Source organism: Macrotis lagotis, chromosome 5 (assembly GCF_037893015.1).
Source record: "Macrotis lagotis isolate mMagLag1 chromosome 5, bilby.v1.9.chrom.fasta, whole genome shotgun sequence".
NCBI classification, from domain to species: domain Eukaryota; kingdom Metazoa; phylum Chordata; class Mammalia; order Peramelemorphia; family Peramelidae; genus Macrotis; species Macrotis lagotis.
Window position 1 is genome coordinate 78,120,912 of NC_133662.1, and position 19,974 is coordinate 78,140,885.

Consider the following 19,974-nt stretch of genomic DNA (forward strand, 5'->3'; position numbering starts at 1 on the left):
AAGACACTTTTCTATTTGTATTCCCAGTACTTAGGCAGTGTTTGGCACATAAGTACCTAATAAATTCTTTTTTATATGACCTTAATAAAGCAGAGAAGGAAAATTCACCAGACTATGCTGTGTAACAACCCTTCTAATTTGGTGCCAAATAAATGGAAAAAAAAATGAGGTTAGATTATATCTAACAGGAAAAACAGGACATGTTTTTGACTCACTTATAAAAATATTTAAACATGAGTAGTCGAAATTTAATAACATTCTCTGTATGCTAGAAAAGGAGAGCACCTGGTTTGGAATTCTAGCCATTCTACACTCATTACATTTGTGTAACCATGGGCACACCTCACTTAAAAATCTCTCTTCATTCATTTTCCTTTTAGATTTTTTTCCCCTGGTCATTGATTTACTTCCTACAAGGAAACACTTCAGTGAACCTATGCAGATTTTTAACAACAGTTCTGCAACTTTAAAACCTAGAGATTTCTCTGGGGCAATGAGAATTTTATGTAACTAGCCCAAGATCACAAAAATCACCAAGTCACAAGAATTTCTACTCACTTCCTCAGGAATTCAAGAGACTTTCAATTCCCCATACTACACTGGGTGCCCTTAAAGACTTAATAAATGCTATCTTTAAGTAAATAATCTGCTAAAGAGTGTAAATGTAATCATCATATGCAAAAGAATTTCACCGTTTCCTGATTCCTCTTACATTGTTCCCAAATATTTGTTTAGCACTCAACTTCATGAACTCAAATTAAGTGTCTTAGGGCTAAATATGGAGAACTACAAGACTACAATTATCTACTGAATGCTATTTCTCTATTCTTCTTAGTAATATACTATTTTTACATTTTCTTACTAGTAAATTTAACAACCAGAATTTATCATATTCTACAGCCAAGATATAAAGAAAAACAAAGTTAAGTTTAGGGATAAAGAGATAAAGAAAAAATGGCAAATACAGTAACCCAATACAGCAAAAACTACCAAAAACAGTTTTGTGTCTCATGCACTAAGTGTTTTTATCAAACATCAGGTGATTAATACATGGTGTGTCACCTGGACTAATTCATACCTTAAGAAAAATTCCACCTATAATAAGTCTACTTTTATTGCTAAGCTTTCCTTAAGAGAGGCCTTCTAACTTCCACTCACTCAGTGTTCCGCCCTCAGGAATACAAGAAAACAAGTTTTAATTCCTTTTTTCATAGTCCTTTAAATACTGATAGTCAAAATTTCTTTTATACTGTACCAAACCTCTTTTCTAGAAGTTTAATTTCCTCTATCTTGACATGGCATAATTTTGAATTTTTATTATTAGCAGAATATTTCCCTATATGACAAGTTCTACAAGATAATGGCAAAGTGGCAGAGTGAGCAGTCTGAATCTAGATGAAGGTGAGATCTTGCTAGGATCGAGAGGGCCCTAAGAAAAATCACAAAGGAGTAGGGCATTACAAGCAGCAGGAATGTATCTCAAGCAAAGGCTGACAAAAGAGTGTTCAAGGATCAAGAGAGGATTTGTTTGGCTGGAAAAGAAGCTATTCAAGTTGTAAGAAGACTGAAAGTTTAAGTCAGAACTTGATTGTGGAGGGTTTGGTATAATGGACAAAAAAATATTAACTTAATCCTTTACAAGTTTCTAGAAAAGGAGTGACATGAAAGTGATATTTTAGGAAAACTGAGCTGGTAGACTGCATATAATACAGAAAAGACTGACAACAAAGAAGATTCATAATTTGAGGCAATTTTTAATTCAACATTTTATACCTATCATTGCATAATTGTCATTCTTTCCGTCTTCTCATCAGCCACCAATAACTTTAGAATCTCTTCTAAATTAATCATTGACCCAAGTAGACAGAGTGAAAGGAGGGTAAGTACCATCAGCCAAGGTACTGTCCTTTCTCTAACAGAGAGAACTAAGCAATTCAGATCTTATCAGGCCAAAGAATAAGGAGGCCAATAAAAAAAAATAAATTGTTAGGGGTGGCTAGGTGGATAAAGCACCGGCCCTGGAGTCAGGAGTACCTGGGTTCAAATCTGGCCTCAGACACTTAGTAATTACCTAGTTGTGTGGCCTTGGGCAAACCACTTAACCCCGTTTGCCTTGCAAGAAACAAAAAAAAAAAATGTTTTAAGTCTACATTTTTAACAAGCTCAAATATTTATCAAAAGATTACTACAAATAATACATCTCACATATTAGCACTTGAAAGGTCTACAAAGTAACCATATTACTCTAATTTTACAGATGAGGAAACTAAGGTTCAGAGTTTGGCATACTTGGTGTCAGAGCACCAATGAACATTAGAGCCCATTTTTGCCTTTGCTACATTGAGACATCACAGTTACCGCAAAACTTTTAACAAGACTCATCTTTCACTGTCTTCCTTTCCAACTTAGATGATTAAATCCATTCTAGCCAATTTCAGGAGAATACAAAATCATAACTATCAATGCTTAGGATTGTACAATGAGACAATCTCCATTTTATTTAACACCTGACTTCCATTCATTTAATTTCTCTAAGTGCGTCTCAAACTTGAACAGTTTTAATTAAAATAATTAATTAAAACCTTTCAGTTAAGGAATGATGTGAATTATGGACTATACCTTGTATCTCCTCCCACCTCTTTCCTCAACCTTCCACAGCTACTAAATATTTGTTTCTGTTAATTAACATTGGGAAAAAAAATCTCATGTTTGACAAGTAACAGAAATTATAAAGGGATTATGGACAGAAAATTAATAACCCCCTCCATTAATCTGATAGAAGACTCAAAAATATCATTGTGAAAACTTTGGTCAATAAAATCTATATCCTCCTACATTTTAGAGTTGATATATTGGCTATAAAATCCTAGATAATTCTTGCTAAACATCTCCTGTACATATTTTTAAAAATGAAAAAAACAAAACAAAAAACTCAATGACAAAGAATACATTCAAGTATGTAGTCATTCTCATATAAAAAAAAAAAACAAACAAAAAAAAAGAAGCTATGTTACATTCTGTTATGCCCCAGTCTCCTACAGGGATCTGTGCAGAAATACAGGCATACGTACTTCATTGCAAACAAATCAAATAAATGAAAATAAAGATTATCAATTACTCCACCAAAATAAGATCTCCTTTAAGATTTCTTTTGCAAGTTTAATGTATAAATGGGGATGAATATTGACAAAAGTAGGTACCCAAAGTCTGATATCAATCATAATGAATTTTTAAATGAAAATTCTTACTCATTCACTTACTTTTGAGAAGATCCAAAATGTTTAGATATTAATTCTGAATCTGTATGATTGCTTTATACCTAATAATTTACTTAATTTAATGACTAAAATATCAAGAGCTTTCAGGTGTATCCCTAAAATATTTGATCTCTGGAAAAAAAAATAAAGATACAAGAGCCTAAACACCAAGTCCTTGTCCTATCAGCATTATCTTGTAACAAACAATAAAATTAAAATTATATACAGTTTTAAAAAAGGCTATGTATTACCTTCCCCCACTTAATGTATTATTATTCTCATACATTTCTAAACATTACACAAAAACCACCTTATCCTAATATTTGAATTAGTATGGCACCAAATATTATAACAAACCCTAAAATATTTGAATAACTTTTATTTGAATAATTTTATCCAGAAATGACTGGATTAAACCATGTTTTCTGTGGACTAGCATATATTTACTATTTAATAGCTCAAACACTTATGACCAATTTCACAGACAGTTAAGTATAGTGTTGTGAAAAATGTGCTAGATTTGAAGACAGAGGGGGAAATAGGTTCAAATCTGACCAACAATTGTTTCAAACAATAACAAATCATTTAACTTCTTTAAACTTCAGTTTACTTATCTATAAAATAGCTTTTTACCTGCAAAGCTTTCCTGAGATCAAATGAAAAAATAAAGTGCTTTTCAAATATTAAAGCACTATAAATAGTAGTTTTTATTCATTTATAAACTTTAATGTGCTAATCATTGAGGATATAAATACAAAAAAAATCTATTCTCAAACAGAAAATTTAATGTAAACTAAAGACTGTAAACTCCTTGAGGGAAGGAATTATCTTTCATCTATTTGTATCCCTAGCGTTTACCACAATGCCTGGCTACATATTACTTAATAAATGAGTACTGATTAACTAAGTCAACAACAACCAAAAAAAGTCTGGATTCACATATATATTTACAACTATACAAATAAGACCTAGGAGCAAACAATTTTTCAGTAAAGATTTCTGGTGGTCTTTAATGTCCATTTACACTCAAAGTTTTTGACCTCTATATAATGCTATCAAATGATGCCTATACTATTAAAATATCCTAAGTAGTGAAGAACATATGAGACAAATATCTGGAATTTAAATCTTATATTCCAAATAAATTTAAAGTGCAAAGAGTCTACAATTATAGCAGTTCATCTTCATTTGAGAGGAAGATGTCATTAATTCCCAATAACTCTTAAAATGGTGAGATAATATAAGTTTAATAAAAGAAATTTTAAAGAGTATATATCATACAATCACAAACATGAAAATTTCAATCACACACACACACCCCCAACAAAATTTATATTTTTTATACTTACATTTGATTTTTAGCTGCTTGCCTCTGAGCTTTGCGTTCTTTCCTTTTTTGATCTGGTGGCTTAGCAAAAACAATTTCAATATTTTCTCCTTCTAAGTCTTTGCCATTCATTTCTTCCATTGCCTAAAAATATTAAGTGTTGGATCAATGGTAAGTAATTAGCAACTCAACTTGGTTTAATTACAGAACTTTAGACGTAATAGGGTCCCCCCCTCTGGATACAGTCTAAAACAAGGATCCTTAAACATGGGGTGAGCAAACTTACTTTTTATAATGTCACCAAATAAATTTTTTCATATTCATTTTAATGGATTGAGAATAAAGTAACTGACCATTTCAGGTCTACTTCTATTATAATAATCTTGGCCACATCACTTCATCCCTCTGTATCATTAACAATCTCTAAGGTCACTCCCAGCTCCTAAATGTTGGTTAGAGAATTCATAACTTTAAATGTCCTTGTTGAATAATTCATGATAATCACTATCAATTCCCCTCACTGATAACCACTGTCAATTCCCACTTGTTTACCTTTACAGCACCATCTCTCTCATCAAAATGAATGAATGCATAATCTTTTAGTTTCTTCACTCGTTCCAGTTTCCCAAACTGACTAAATGCTTTTTCTAAAATCTCTTCTGTTACGGTATTGGCAAGGTTGCGTACAAATAGTACTTTCACCTGAAATAAGAAAAAATAAAAAAAAAATGGAAGTTTTCAAAGTGCAATACTTTGAAATTTTTTAGGTATAAAACATTTCTATCATATAGTCTCTATGAGAATAGAATGAAGACACATTCTGAATAGTTAAATAACATTCCAACTCTGATGAACAATAAAATAGGAGATACAGGTTAATATAAAAACTTTCTCAAAAACTATGACAGTTTTCATTCTGACTTCATAAAGAATACTAGGTTCTTTCAGTATAGCATTATAATAAAACTCATTAAACTACAAAACCCTCTAGTCCAATGATAACCAGCATTATCTCCAAATAGAAAAATTAATAATAGAAGCTTTTTTTTGGTGACAGAAAAAATGAGCGGACCATTAAATAGTTGAGCAAGTGCTTTATGTTAATTCAATTGAATGCTATAGGTTCCAACTGTTAGTAATTGCTTAACAAATTAAACTCACTTAGTAGTTTTCTCAAAGTCCCCAGGTCAAAGAAACTTGGGATGACTTATACAAACAGATACAGAGAGAATTAGAAACATAATTTAAAGGGCAAACACCAATGTAAGAAACCACAAATATGATCAATAATGCACTTGGTCATGTTTACAATCTACTGATAATGATGGCTATCAGCTGAGGTCAAAATGAAATTATAAAATGTTGACTTCAAAATTGAGTTCAAAGTTAAGGCTAAAAGTTTGAGCATGTAGAATACGGGAAATCATTCATAACATATGAAAAAGTTTTCCACAGAAAAAAATCTGCTTAATTGAATAACCCATTTAGTATTTAAATACCTAAAATACCTCCTAACCTAAACCTACTTTACCAACACAATGAAGGAAACTAATACAGGAAGCAGCAAAGGGATGAGAAAAGTACCAGCTCTCTCAAGTCAGAGAATCTAGGTAAAAATTCAATCCCTGAAACTTGCTATGGGTTTGAACTTGGGCAACTCACAACTTTTAAGGTTCTATTTTCTCATCTATAATACGAAGAAATTGAATTAAATCATCCTTGAATTCTCTATCAACTCCACATCATAGTTTTATCTATATTATAAAAGGAAAAATTTTAAGATTCATATTCCCAGGGGGCAGCTAGGTGGCATAGTGGATAGAACCCAAGAGCCCAGGAATCAGGAAGATGACTTCAAATCCAGCCCCAGATACTTAATGTCTAGCTGTGTGACCTTGAGCAAGTCATTGAACCCCACTGTCTTAAAGAATACAATTTTTTTAAAAAAATTCATATTCCCAGACCAAAACAGGGTTATTAAATGCTATCACTTTCCTAGAAATAAGCCTTTGATTCATTCATCAGAACAGAGATGAAGGGTGGATGATACCCACCACACTATTAGTAAAGGAAATTTCTTCAGGTGACCAAACTTAAAAAATTGTACTACTAGCATTAATGTTGACTCTTGAGGTGATTACTCTTATAGCAACTCTCAACTTATTTCTGAAGCAATATAACTAATAATAGCTAAATCTTGTTCAACTGCCACAGCTCAGCTGGGGCCAGAACAAGCACTCACTATTTTTAGGCATAGGACTTTAGTCTAACAAACAATTGAGTTTAGTGCCATCATCATATATATGCCAAGATTTAGCCATTCCTGCTGCTAGCATAATTTCACACTGCAAGATCCTCTACCATATAGGTTAAATGTACAGCAAAAATTCCCAAAACTTCAAAACCTTCCCTGTAAAGTATATTTCTAGTTCCATTACCAAAATGTGCTCCTATTATATTTTTTTCTTAGTAATCACTTGAAAGAATGATAAAATATAATCATCACACACACCCATACACCCTACACATACACCCTATGCAATAATGCAAAAGTCCAAATTTAAGAAAATAGAATCCGTCAGTTTCCCTGTAAAGGAACAAATTTTCACAAAGAAATTTTGAGGTCAACAATTTATTATATAACATTCTGCGAATACCTTAGAGTTTGTTTGAGCTGCTTTAGCAAAAACCTAAGTGCACTACCATTCATTTAAAAAAATTTTCCTTGGCTCTCTCAAAGACCATCTTCCCCTTATATACAAAGAATTTTATCAGGAGTTTATTTTCCTTTTTTTTAATCCTTAGAAAAATGTTAGTATGCAAAAATAATAACAGCTTAACCTTTATAGTACTCAGGGCTTGCAGAATGGTTTACAAATATCTCATCTTATCCTCACAACAGCCCTGAAAAATAGGTCTTATTATTAGTCCCTTTTTACAGATGAGGAAACTGAGATAGAAGGTAAAATGACTTGACTGAGGTCAGAGAGGACAAGCAAAGCATCTAAATTACAACACCCAGGTACAGTGTTCTTTTATCAAAGTGATTTGCCATTTCCTCCTTCAGTTCATTTTAGGAAAACTGAGGCAAACAGGATTAAGCATCTACTGCAGCTGCCAAAGGCTCCAAATTTTATTAGAATTGTTCATATCTTTACAGTTTCTTTTCCTAAGACAAACTTCCCATTTGAATAAAATTACTTTAAAAATGAGATAACAGTTGATATTTTCTCAATCATTACCTTTGCCATGACTTCAGGATCTGGATCTTCTATAGGGTCAGCCCATTCGACTGTACCCACATTTCCCCAGACTTTCACTTTGCCACTCATTAACCTACGCCTGGCCTGAGCAGCAGTTTTGTGATCTTCATATTCAAGGAAACAAAAACCTCTGTTCTTTTTCTTATCATCCGGTTGGTGGTACAAAATGACATCTGTAAGGCCCTCTGAAATGAAACAACCACCCTATTTTAACAAACTAAACAAATTGAAAAAACTACTAGTATTTTACCTAGGATGCAATTAAATATCCAAACAAAAACAATTTAATAACTTTATTCAGTCTAGTCGTACATTAAGATTTTCAAAAATGAAAAGAACTGTAAGGCCCATTTCCAATGAATTCACTTAATTCAATAAAGAATTCTCACCAAAACATAAAGCATAAATAAACATAAACTGAAATGCAATGGTATTTTTATTAGGCATGTTGTTGAGTTCAATTAGGATTACTGTTTATTTATACAGCTATCTTAAGACAATGGCAATACCAGGCAAATCCAAATAGAAATATTACATTAAAATATTAAGTTAAGACCAGAGTATAGAATAAGAAAGGAATATTCTCCCATTTTGAAAAAAAACACATGGGAATTGCCCTAAATATTGATAGTTAATGGGAAACAAGATTTATAAAACAAGTGTAGTTTTTTTTTTACAAAATCATTTAAATGCCTGCAAACAAAATTTATCCCCACTCAAAAAACCAACTTCCCATAACACAACAGGTTTAATCTAAGTTCAACTTACCTGTTACTTTGCTAAATTCTTCAAGAATCTGCTCCTTTGTTTTACTCTTGGGAATAGACCCAACAAAAAGTCTATTATTTGCAACTGAGATGCAAACGCCAATGTGTTTTCCAGAGCGAATTTCATGATTATTATACTGAAAGCAAACAAATTTTTTACATTACCTACAGGTTACTCATCTTTAGACCATTTATCTAATATTGAATCTTTATTACAAATTCTGAAAAATTCACTCGATTTTCTATCTATATGATATTCCATCAATTAAATTTGCAAATAAAGCAATAAACACCCTATGTAAAGTTTCAAATACGACTCTGGCCTCAAGTTTGTATTAAAATATCTATGAATTTTTACATATTATAGTATATAAAGCAATTCACAAATTACACGAATTGCTTTATTGTAAGCAGTGTAATTATCTTATCAATCTAGTAAATTTGGAGTGAAGCTTGTCTCTAACAGACCATTTCAATGTTAAAAAAGTGCATTTGGCAACACCACCTCTCTACCCTCCAGGACAATTCCTGCCACTACATCTATTACCATTCAATGTAACCAGTTTATTAATTTCTATTACTCAACAAAATTCCTTCCTCAAGTCAGTATAACACCAATAAGGCGGAGGGAGGATGAAGGGCAACAGGAAACAAAGAGAAATAGAATGAGATGAATTATTTTCTCTGAACCTAGACCAAAAGAGATGTAGCAAACTTTAGTTCTAACCCCTTCTTCTCTCTGTACCTCAGAATGTCCCGTCAAAGAGATCTAATAATGTATTTCCCACCCTAACAGACTTTTCTCATATTTACAAAGGCAGTAATAATAGATGGAAAATAAAAATAGAAAGCAATTATATCATGTTCAATCTGTACAAAGCAACTCAAGATATACAAGAGTTCAAGCTTCACAGAAAGATAGACTAAAGGCCACATGTCCAACTCTGCATGACCCATTTTGGGGTTTTTACTGGAAGATCTATTGAAGTGATTTGCCATTCCCTTCTCCAGTTCACTTTACAGATGAGGAAACAAAAGCAAACTGGGTTAAGTGACTTGCCCACAGTCACACAGCCAATAAGTGTCTGAGGCCAGATTTGAACTCGGAAAAGTTAGCCTTTCATACTATGTAGCTGCCCCTTAAACATCAACTGAGAAGCAATTCTGATATTCTTTGACATACTATTTTTTTTAAGTTTTTGCAAGGCAATGGGGTTAAGTGGCTTGCCCGAGGCCACACAGCTAGGTAATTATTAAGTGTCTGAGAGCAGATTTGAACCCAGGTACTCCTGACTCCAGGAGTGGTGCTTTATCCACTGCGCCACCTAGCCGCCCCTATGACATACTATTAATACTTACAAATTACAGGCTCAGAAGATATTAGACAATTGAGGGGATTATAGAATAGAAAGGAGAATTCTTGTGTATTACACATCTAGACATGGAAGAACAGGATAAAAATAGCCAGTCTGGATCAGGAGCAGTACTAAATCATTTTGCAAACTGGTTCCTCACTACAGAAAGCTCTTCCCAAAATACTATTTATTACATGTGTTCAGAAAAAACTAAAGCAACTAAAGACCAACAGGCCTTTACTTAAAACTCATTACATATCATTTTATAGATGTAATCACTTAAAGATCTGCATTCTCAATAACTCTTTGAGAAGTCAACTGCATTACCAACAAGTTTCCAGGGTTTTCTTCATGCACTAGACTTGGATTTTATTTATTGTTAAAGAATATGACATAACTTAAAGTGACTATATGTCCTATGATTTCATAGCAAAGATACTAAAATGCTATATAACTAGTATTGAAGTCAGAGTTGCCAGGAACTTGAGAGATCATTGCCACTTAGTACAAATTTCTTATTTCACTGGTTTAAGAAAACTGTTGCCAGAGGCAGCTAGGTGGCGCAGTGGATAGAGCACAGGCCTTGGGAGTCAGGAGCACCTGAATTCAAATCAGGCGGCCAACACTTAATAATGCATGGCCTTGGGCAAGCCATTCAACCCTATTGCTGGAAAAGGAAAAGGAAAGGAGAAGAGGAAGGAAGGAAGGAAGGAAAGGAAAGGAAAGAAAAGAAAGAAAACTGCTGCCAAGAGACCTACCCAAAGTCAAAGTCCAAGACCAAGACAAATTTGGATCTTCTGATTCTCACTTTGTGATCCTGGCGCCATTATCACAAAAGATTATGATTAAATCCGTATAGGATCTATATTGCTCAAAAATCATTAATCCAGGACATTTTCAAGTCACATCAAAAAAAACATTTTTGAACTTAAGAAAAATATGTACAAGTGATAGACACAGTTCTAAACCTTTACTTTCTCAGTCTTCTGGTAAAATGAATATTAATCTACATACAGCAAAGCTTATTATTCTATTGTAGGCAAGACAAAAAGTACCAAAGTTAAAACAATTTTCTAGGAAGAATACTTAAAAATATACAAAGCTAACAAAAGGAAAAAGATCATTCGTTGAATCTTACTTTCCTATTACAGAAAACATAGATTTTATTCATCCTTTATCTGTGATGTAATCACTAAGGTGAAGCTGTTGCATAAAAGTCACTGAATTTGCCTGGGTATAAGATAGAGCAATAAGTACAATATTAGAAACTGGTTCAGAATCCCATCTTCTGCACCTAACTATGTAGAAACAAACTGCTGCAAAACTTTGAAAAATTGCTAAAATTTGATACAATGACAATTAAGGATATGCTACACAGCATGAAAATTACCATTCTAGAGCTTAAGCATTCATCATTAGCTGAACATGTACAAAGTACTCCTCAAAGCAGAGATAATAAGGTTGCTACTTCCAAGGTTGTAACCTATACCTCCCTCCATTCCCTGGACATGAATAAAGACAAAAAATGGACAACGCTCCACTTTGAGCATAGTTGCTATTATAGATAGCTAACCAATCTTCCTAATTACAACTGTTCCATCGAATATCACCTAATTTCAAAACATGTTCTTTTTTGCTTCTTCATTTCTCATATCCACTATATCTACCAAGTCCAACATATTCTCTTTTGTACAAATTCCAACACTGTTCATTTTCAGAGTCACTGCCATCATCACCTTCCAGCAATGTTCCTTTTCAGAGGCATTGTCACCATAGTCTCTTGGGTCCTTTCTCTCAATTCCTCCTAACTTCAATTATTGATCTAAAGTCTCTTCCCACTCAAATTACTTCTAAAACAGTCAAAATACACTTCATAAAAATATACTTCTGGATATTCCTGACTCACAAAGTATTTTTCACAATACCCTACTGTCCAAAGTTCAAACTCTTCAATTTGAAATTCTATGTCCTCCAAAATAATCACCATATTAAAAATCACACTGCTAAAATGAAATGGTTCTGTGGGGAGAATGGGATGGGAGGAAGGGAGAGAATTTGAAACTCAAAGGTTTTGAAGTAAAGAATCGATTCTAAATACCATATCTAATGTCGCCTTTCTGTTCTTTCATCTCCTTCAGCTTTTACTGAACAGCACTCATTGTAATTGTTGTAAATGCAGCAAAAAAGTTATACATATATGTATGTACACACACACATATATGTAATGAATTGGCATATGGTGATAGCAGCAGTACAATTAGGAGAGAATGAATGCTGGTTATCAGAAATATTCCAACTAGTTTACAAAGGACTTTTAGTTCCACTGTGACAAGAGAAGGGCTACTATTACTATAAAACAGGGCTTGACCAGTTGGTCACTAACACTCCTCCAGCTCTAGATTTGGAATCTTGACATGGTAGCCCACAGAAAAAGGGTCTTGACTTAAATCAGAGGACTGAATTCAAATTATAACTGTCAACTTTGTGACAGGCTAAGTGTTAACTCATAAGAACCTCTTTCAATTCTTGTTTATAATTCTACAGTCACTCACTAGTCATAATCTCTTTTACTAATGGTTATTTTTTCCTGAATAGGCATCTTTTTCTCTTTTAACTAGAAAGGAAATGTGTTAAGAAACAGGTCATTAAGAGTAGGGCTCCAATTTCAATTTCACTTCACACACTTACTGGCTATATTAACCATAGTCAAGAGTCTACCAATTTTCACATATTGTGAAGCAGAGAGGTTTTTTTTACATTAACAAACTGTATAAATGAACTATAAGTTACAACCAGAAAATATTCCTTTAAGGCTAAGAACCAAGCCAGGTCTTTTACACCTTCATGTTCTGGACTTCACCTTTGCACAGGAAGGCATTCAGTAAATACTCACTGAATAGTATAATAAGTTACTGTATTTCAATGTCAAATTACATATCAACAATATTTGTGGAAATGATTATTGTGCAATTTTGTGTTAAATACAGATTAAAATGTTGCACATTGACCAGGCTGCCCTAGAGATCTTGTTGAAATCATAGTCAATTTAATCCATATCATTCTTGCTCCACAACTTGCTTATAAGACTTTTTCCTCTTCAATGCCTACTTAATAAAAATAATTCTCTCAAAAATGTTATAACAAAGGTGACCAGAATAACTTCTTTCCTCCGAGCTCCTATACACTTGTCTATCATTCCACATTCAAATGAATAGTCTTATGATACCTCTCTTATACTGTTGCACTATTAAAGTTCACATGTTTATAACTTGTCAAAGTGATCTGTATTTTCCATGAGGGCAAGGTCTATTTGAATTTTTATGCTGAAATGCTTGAAATCCTACAGAAAATAAGTAACATGAGTGATATCCTAGATAAAAACACTCAAATCTTGGAAAAGACCCTAAAAGTTTTACCCTTCTTTCAATAGTTACCCTTCTTTATCATCACACTTTTATCAGTCTTAATAAAATTCCTAGTAATAAAAACACCCTATATAGTTACAGCCACATATATAGGAAAAAGGTCTAAAATAATAGATCAATCAATATGTAAATCAACCATTACATTTTTTTTTTAGGTTTTTTGCAAGGCAATGGGGTTAAGTGGCTTGCCCAAGGCCACATAGCTAGGTAATTATTAAGTGTCAACTCAGGTACTCCTGACTCCAGGGCCAGGGCTCTATCCTAGCTGCCCCCAACCATTACATTTCTTGAAGAGAATTTTTTCTAAAAGCACTTAAAATACTTAAATTTATAGATATATAAATAAAATATGCTGACATTAATTTATTTTTCCCCCATCACAAGAAAACGATTACCATACAATTAAAGCAAAGTAGGCAAGTCTCCTAACAAATTCACAGGAATGCACCTAGAATCAAACCCTTAGATCTCATCTGTATTAAAGACAAAACTACAATATGATTACTTAGTAAAGCTGTTTCTCATGGAAAGTTGCCTAGGAGGGGAAGCTTGTTGATGCAGTGGAGAGAGCACTAGCCCTGAAGGCAAGAGGACTGCAAATCAAATTTGACCTTAGACATTTAATAGAACTAGCTATGTGACCCTAGTTATGTTCCACTTAACACCAATAGCCCCAATCAAAAAAAAAAAAATGCCTAGGAGACAACATGACTGAGGAATACACTAAGATAGTCACCATACTTATTTCTTCATATGGGCAGTTTTTCCATCATCCTTAATAATGAAAAATATTGCTGTATACAAACAAGTCATAGTCCTATCACAGTGCCAGCAGACTGATAAGCAGAATGGACTTTTTAAGTATTTGTCTACTATATCTTAATTAGTACACCTTTTCTTGGCCATGGCTCTTGCCTGCCACCTTTTTGGACTGATGCAGCAAAGTAGACTTTCTGCCAGACTGATTATCCTCTCACCATGATCCTGACCAAACAGCTGCAACATGCTCTCCAGGGATTCCAAACAGTAGAAATAAAAGTGATTTTTGAATCCATCTTTCCTAAGCATATAGTTCTATGCTCATTTATGCTACAGTGCTAACCATTCAGTAAAGCATCAGAAGCAAGGATCTCTTTCCAGGGCAAAATGCTACTGCTGCCACTACTGCTTTAGGTTTTGAGTTAATCTTTCAAACAAAACAAATACAAAATGGACAGGAGTTATGACTTAAGAAAAAATTTTCCAGGATAATTCTTCCACAATAGTTAAGATCTTACCATAAGTACATTTAAAACTAATTACATCAAGGAGCAAAGCATGGAGGAAAAGTGCTAGATTCATAATCAGGAAAACCTGGGTTCAAAATCCTGTTTCTGATGCTTACTTGCTGTGTAACCATAGGCAAATCACATAACCTCTCTAAGTTGATGTCTGCATAGATGAAAAGAGTTCACATAAAAATTTAATCCATGTATGCAAGACATACAAAAATCCAATCCACTTTCTTATGTACTGACACACTGAATGATATTTGAGACTTCAACAAATTACCTAAAGACAGACCATTTCAGAACGTCTTTACTAGAATAAACAATCATGCCAGTTTTACTGTTTCTGAAAATCCTGTTAACCATAGTTACAACAATCATTCATTGTTTATATACATATATATGTATACACACACACGCACCCACACACATCGCCCCCACACACATATACACATACTTGTGTGTGAGACAATTCAATCACTGGGATATTCTGGTTGACAAAATCAGTGTGCATCACTGAACTGATCCCTCCAAAAACTTTTAGAAAAATAAAAGTATTCAAAGTTAAGTTATTACAGGTATTTGACAGACTCGACAAAATTAATAAATTCAACAAAATCTGATTGATTCTGTGAAATGGTCTCTAGGGTTTCTTTCAACTCTAATAATTCTGTCCTATCTAGACTCACTAGAAAGCTATATCCCATCTCTCTGAAGTTGGAAGTGTTAGTATGATGACTTGGGAAAGGGGGCATAAAAAAAGGAACAGAAAAACATGCAAAGGCATCCTTTTAAAAAAAAGAGAAAAAGACAGTGTTAAATTCTAGAAAAATATTCCTTGATATTTTAAATCAGGTGCGTATCAACTATCAATTTTATGATAGTCATACATTTTCAAATATTCAACACTTACAAAAAAAAAGAAAATGATGGTTCAGCAGAGAATCCAAAATGACTTTTATATTTGTCTTTGAATGTGGAAGGAGGGGAAGGCAAATTTACCTCTTGTATTACATTTTACTTGGGTAAATATTAAAATTAGCTCATACTCCTAACTATAAGAGGAAAAAATATCATGACAAGGGGAAGTCAGCTGTGCTTTGAAGTGTACTTCAACTAATCCCCCAAAATGAGAGTATATAACACAATTAAAGTCAAAGATAACATTAATTTTCTCTAGTCACTGGTCTTAACTAAGTTATGTTAACAACCATCATAGCTGATGGCAAAGATGAAAATAGTCTTTAACTAATGGACACGGACACACGGACACACGGACACACACACACACACACACACACACACACACACACAACCCTTTTCAAACATGATTACCTAACCTAAATCAACCAGTGACTTTTTTTTAAAGCAATTTGCCACTTAACTAATATTTTAAACAAGATCAATTAGCAGCAAGTCATTTGATCAGTGGCAGATCACATGAGGGTCCATGGCAAAGAACTTGTCAGAACCATATCTAATCTAATGACTTCTTGATTTTTCAGCTTTAAAAAGCTATAAAATCTAAAAATTACTAGTAAAATATTGTCAAATGCAAGCTTTCAGGAATTTTTCCTTTTCATCTTTATCTTCCATGCAAATAGACAGGAAATATCAGAATTATTGCTTTATAGAGCTTCAAAGGATCTTAAGAGACAAGTCATCTAATCAACCACCTTTTATCTTATAAATGAAGAAACTGAATCTTAGAAAAGTTGAAGAAACTTCAAGGTTTCATGTTAGAACTAAAATTAGAACCAGGCCCTGTGATTCCAAATTCTAATATTTTGTATATACTTATACCACTCATGGACACAGAACAAAAACAAAATAGTGACAAGAGCTTCATGAAGTATGATTTAGCTAATAATCTGCTAAGAGTATTTTTAAATCAAATTTGAAGGTTTAATTTCTACTTAAGTAGTAGGAAAAAAACTTACCAGTTTAACAGCCTCTTGAGCTGCTTCTTTTGTACAGAAAGTTACAAAAGCATATCCTCTATTTAGACCAGTCAGGGGATCCATCATTAAGCGCAGATCCCAAATAGGTCCAGCTTTTTCAAATAATGGAACAAGTTCATCTTCGAATAGATCTCTTGGAATCTTTCCCACAAATATCTATAAAAATACATATGGAGTTAAGATGAATGAATATACTTTATAAATCAGTTCTATGGCTCTTAAAATACAAAAATGTTTTTCTTTACCTCTGTGCCAACGGAGGGCTGTTGTCCTGAATATACTGAATCTGGAGGAGGTCCCCCATACTTCCTCTGTCCAGTGGTCACATCAAGTGTATAACTTGTCCTTTCCAAGAGTGCCTTCAAAAAATCCAATTCAATTACTACACTTTGGCCCAAAGAACCACAATCATTTTTTCATTTCAGATTTTGCTTAAAATTTTGTTTTCACAAGATAATATTAACCCTAATTACATCTCCAACACAATAAGCAACATTATAAGCCCTTTTTCTAAGTTATCTAATCTTTATTTCAGGATCAAATATTTTAATTTTCCAACTTTTCCAACTTCAGAGATCTAGTTCTTCCAACCCATCATTTTGCAGAAAAGATTAAGTGCTCTGTCAAAAAGGCACTATACACATAACCCAAGCAGGATTCAACCTGACTATACATCTTATACTAAAGAACTGGAATCCCTAAAATTAAAAGAGGTGATTTTATCTACCAATTCACTTACTTCAATTAGCATATCAAGCAAATTGCTTGAGAAGATACTGAATAAAAAATCTGGAACACCTTAAAGATCTTTGATTCTCAGTGAAGTTTGATTTTTTTCTTTCTTTTTTGGGGGGGCCTATAATTAAGTCCAAAAATATACTAGCACCCACCTACAGTTTAGGATCAGTTTCATCCTTAGAAACAAAGAAAAGATTAACTTACCTCTCAGTACCCTTTAATCTTTATAACAATAACTATCTTGACTACTGGTTACATATCCTAGCATACTGGCTGTTCCTTTCATTTTTCTAAGTTGTATTCTCAATATACTTTTCAAACAGTTTGCACTGAAATACACTGCACAGTTAAGTTACTACAAATTTACCCAATACTTTTTTTTATAGTACATCTAACAACTGTCAACACCTTAGAGAATATTTTATCCACTGGATTTAAAAAATATTTTAGAATGTGTACTTGTAATAGGTTTCAGGTATTATTTATATGACAAGGATAAGCCGTTAAATTTAAAAAAGATAAATATTAGAATGCTACTCCTTAAGTAACAGCAAACATCCAGAGTCATAAAAATTCATGTCTTACATTTACAATAAGTTCATAATAAAATCTAGTGATGCTAGAGAAAGTTAATACACAGAAACACTCATTAACCATATTCATAAGATTTAATTAAAATAACATCCTTGGTTCATAATTAGAATTTTCAAAGGAAAAAAAAAGATTTATATATCTATAAATTTATATCTTAAGCTTTACTCTTTATCCTGAGAATTGTTTTATTATTTCTCTTGATCAAAAATAAAAGATGCTCAAATACCTGTCAAAGTTGCTATATACTGAATAAAACTTTAAAAAGTAACATGGAACTTTAATGAGATGCATACAAAAAGGTAAACTGTCTTGGGTGTATATTCCTCCTTTAGATTCAAAGTTCAGTCTTGTCTAGAATGGGTAAATATTAAAAGAGGGTCTAAAAATCTAATGAATTCAAAAAGTTCAAAGATGCTTTGATTTCTCTCTTTGGGAAACAGTTAATCAGTACATATTTAATTTTATTTACATCAACTCTTATAGATCAGTATAGCTTTCAAATAAGATATAAGGGAAAGAACTCCAATGCTAATAGCATCCTATGTCAAAACAACATTTTCCAATTCCTTTTCCTTCAAGAGTTTAATGGACTATAAAACCAGGCACATTCCTTTTCCAAGGAGGAAATACAAAGAAAATGATATAAATTCTAATTTTACATGAGACTTACAAAAAGTTCTAATGATATGACCCTGTATAATTGATTAAAGTATATTAAGACTTTCCAAAAAATAGATTTACTACATATGTATATTTTAACTCGATAAAACTTTAAGGACTCTCTAATAATGTGACAGTATTTCAGAGATCTCCTTTGGTGTCTGGCTAAAATATCAACTCCTCTACTATGCCCAGCAATATGCTATATCCATTCCCCTTAATTCTAATATCTAACCTCTCCTATTACCTCTATGCCCTAATTCCTTTCCCCCACTTATTTCTGTCAGCTCCCATCAGTAATTATTAAATCTGTAATGCAACACATTTAAATGTTCTTAAATTTCAATATAGGATCACTCAATAGCTAAAAAAAAAAATGGATGGACCTGTGAGTAGCAGGGATATGTGCTTCCAAATAATTTTACTAAATATTGTCTAAGTGAGAAGTTATTATTTGGTGGGGAAGAGAGGAGACCCTAAACACAGCTCCTTTTAAAATGAGCTATCAGAGCATCAAGGAGACAATCTATGCAGATCAGGCATATATTTTCCTACAGTCCATTTGGGGTTCATCCTGTTCCCCTCCCTCGTTTGGTAAAAAATAACCAATTGGACAAATCTAAGTGTACTCTAGAAATAAATTGTAAATTACAGGTTCTTATCAAGTCAAGTAATTTTCAGGTAGTTAACAAGGGTATAAAAGACTGGATGGAAATAGGCATGGGCATTACAACCTCATTAAAAGAAAAAGGACAATTCGTAAATGTTTCTTATAACTTTGTTCTGACATTCTAATTATACTTTCCAAACACAGAAAGGACAAGTAACTTTTCTCAAGTCATATTCTAAGTCACTAAAATTCTCAAATTCCCCCCAAAATAAAAAAAATTTAAAGACACATACCTTAATTTTTGCCTCATCTGGTCCTTTGCTAGAATCGGCCACTTTGGTCCCCTGTTTTTCTCTCTGCCTATATGTTTTCATGACTCCACATAAAAAGGCACTTTTGTTCTATAAAAAACAAAAATTTAAACTTCCTGTCAAGTTTAATAGCAACTATTACATTCCTCTTCACTTCAATATAAAAATTTCACAAGAGAATTCAAAGATATGTTTTATCAAGTACAAGGCAACAATAGTAAATTAGCGAACATTACCTGAACATGTGAGAGATCACTGTCTTTAAACTGTTGAAGTACTGCCAATGCACCGTCTTCATTAAATTCTTTTAAAGCTTCAATAGCTCTTTCATCTAGATCACTGTGTGCAACTAAACCTAGGAAAAGAAAAAATATTTACTAATTAGCAATTATCTTATTTTATTATATTTTTATTTTATTATATTTTCCAAGATATTTT

General features: G+C 32.9%; 1 protein-coding gene across 11 annotated transcripts in view; it reads right to left on the bottom strand.

The window, feature by feature from the left end:
* Window positions 1-19,974, bottom strand: part of SYNCRIP (synaptotagmin binding cytoplasmic RNA interacting protein) — a 36,151-nt gene that overhangs the window by 13,413 nt on the left and 2,764 nt on the right. For all 11 annotated transcript variants that reach the window (XR_012468486.1, XR_012468484.1, XR_012468485.1 and 8 more), the window contains exons 3-10: window positions 19,773-19,891; window positions 19,519-19,626; window positions 16,869-16,982; window positions 16,603-16,779; window positions 8,616-8,751; window positions 7,827-8,032; window positions 5,137-5,286; window positions 4,607-4,728 (exon numbers count right to left, since the gene is read on the bottom strand). Coding sequence is in view for 7 of the 11 variants with exons in the window: in XM_074187109.1 (XP_074043210.1) it covers window positions 4,607-4,728; window positions 5,137-5,286; window positions 7,827-8,032; window positions 8,616-8,751; window positions 16,603-16,779; window positions 16,869-16,982; window positions 19,519-19,626; window positions 19,773-19,891 (1,132 nt within the window). In the remaining 4 variants the exon portion in view is untranslated. The remainder of the gene's footprint in view (window positions 1-4,606; window positions 4,729-5,136; window positions 5,287-7,826; window positions 8,033-8,615; window positions 8,752-16,602; window positions 16,780-16,868; window positions 16,983-19,518; window positions 19,627-19,772; window positions 19,892-19,974) is intronic.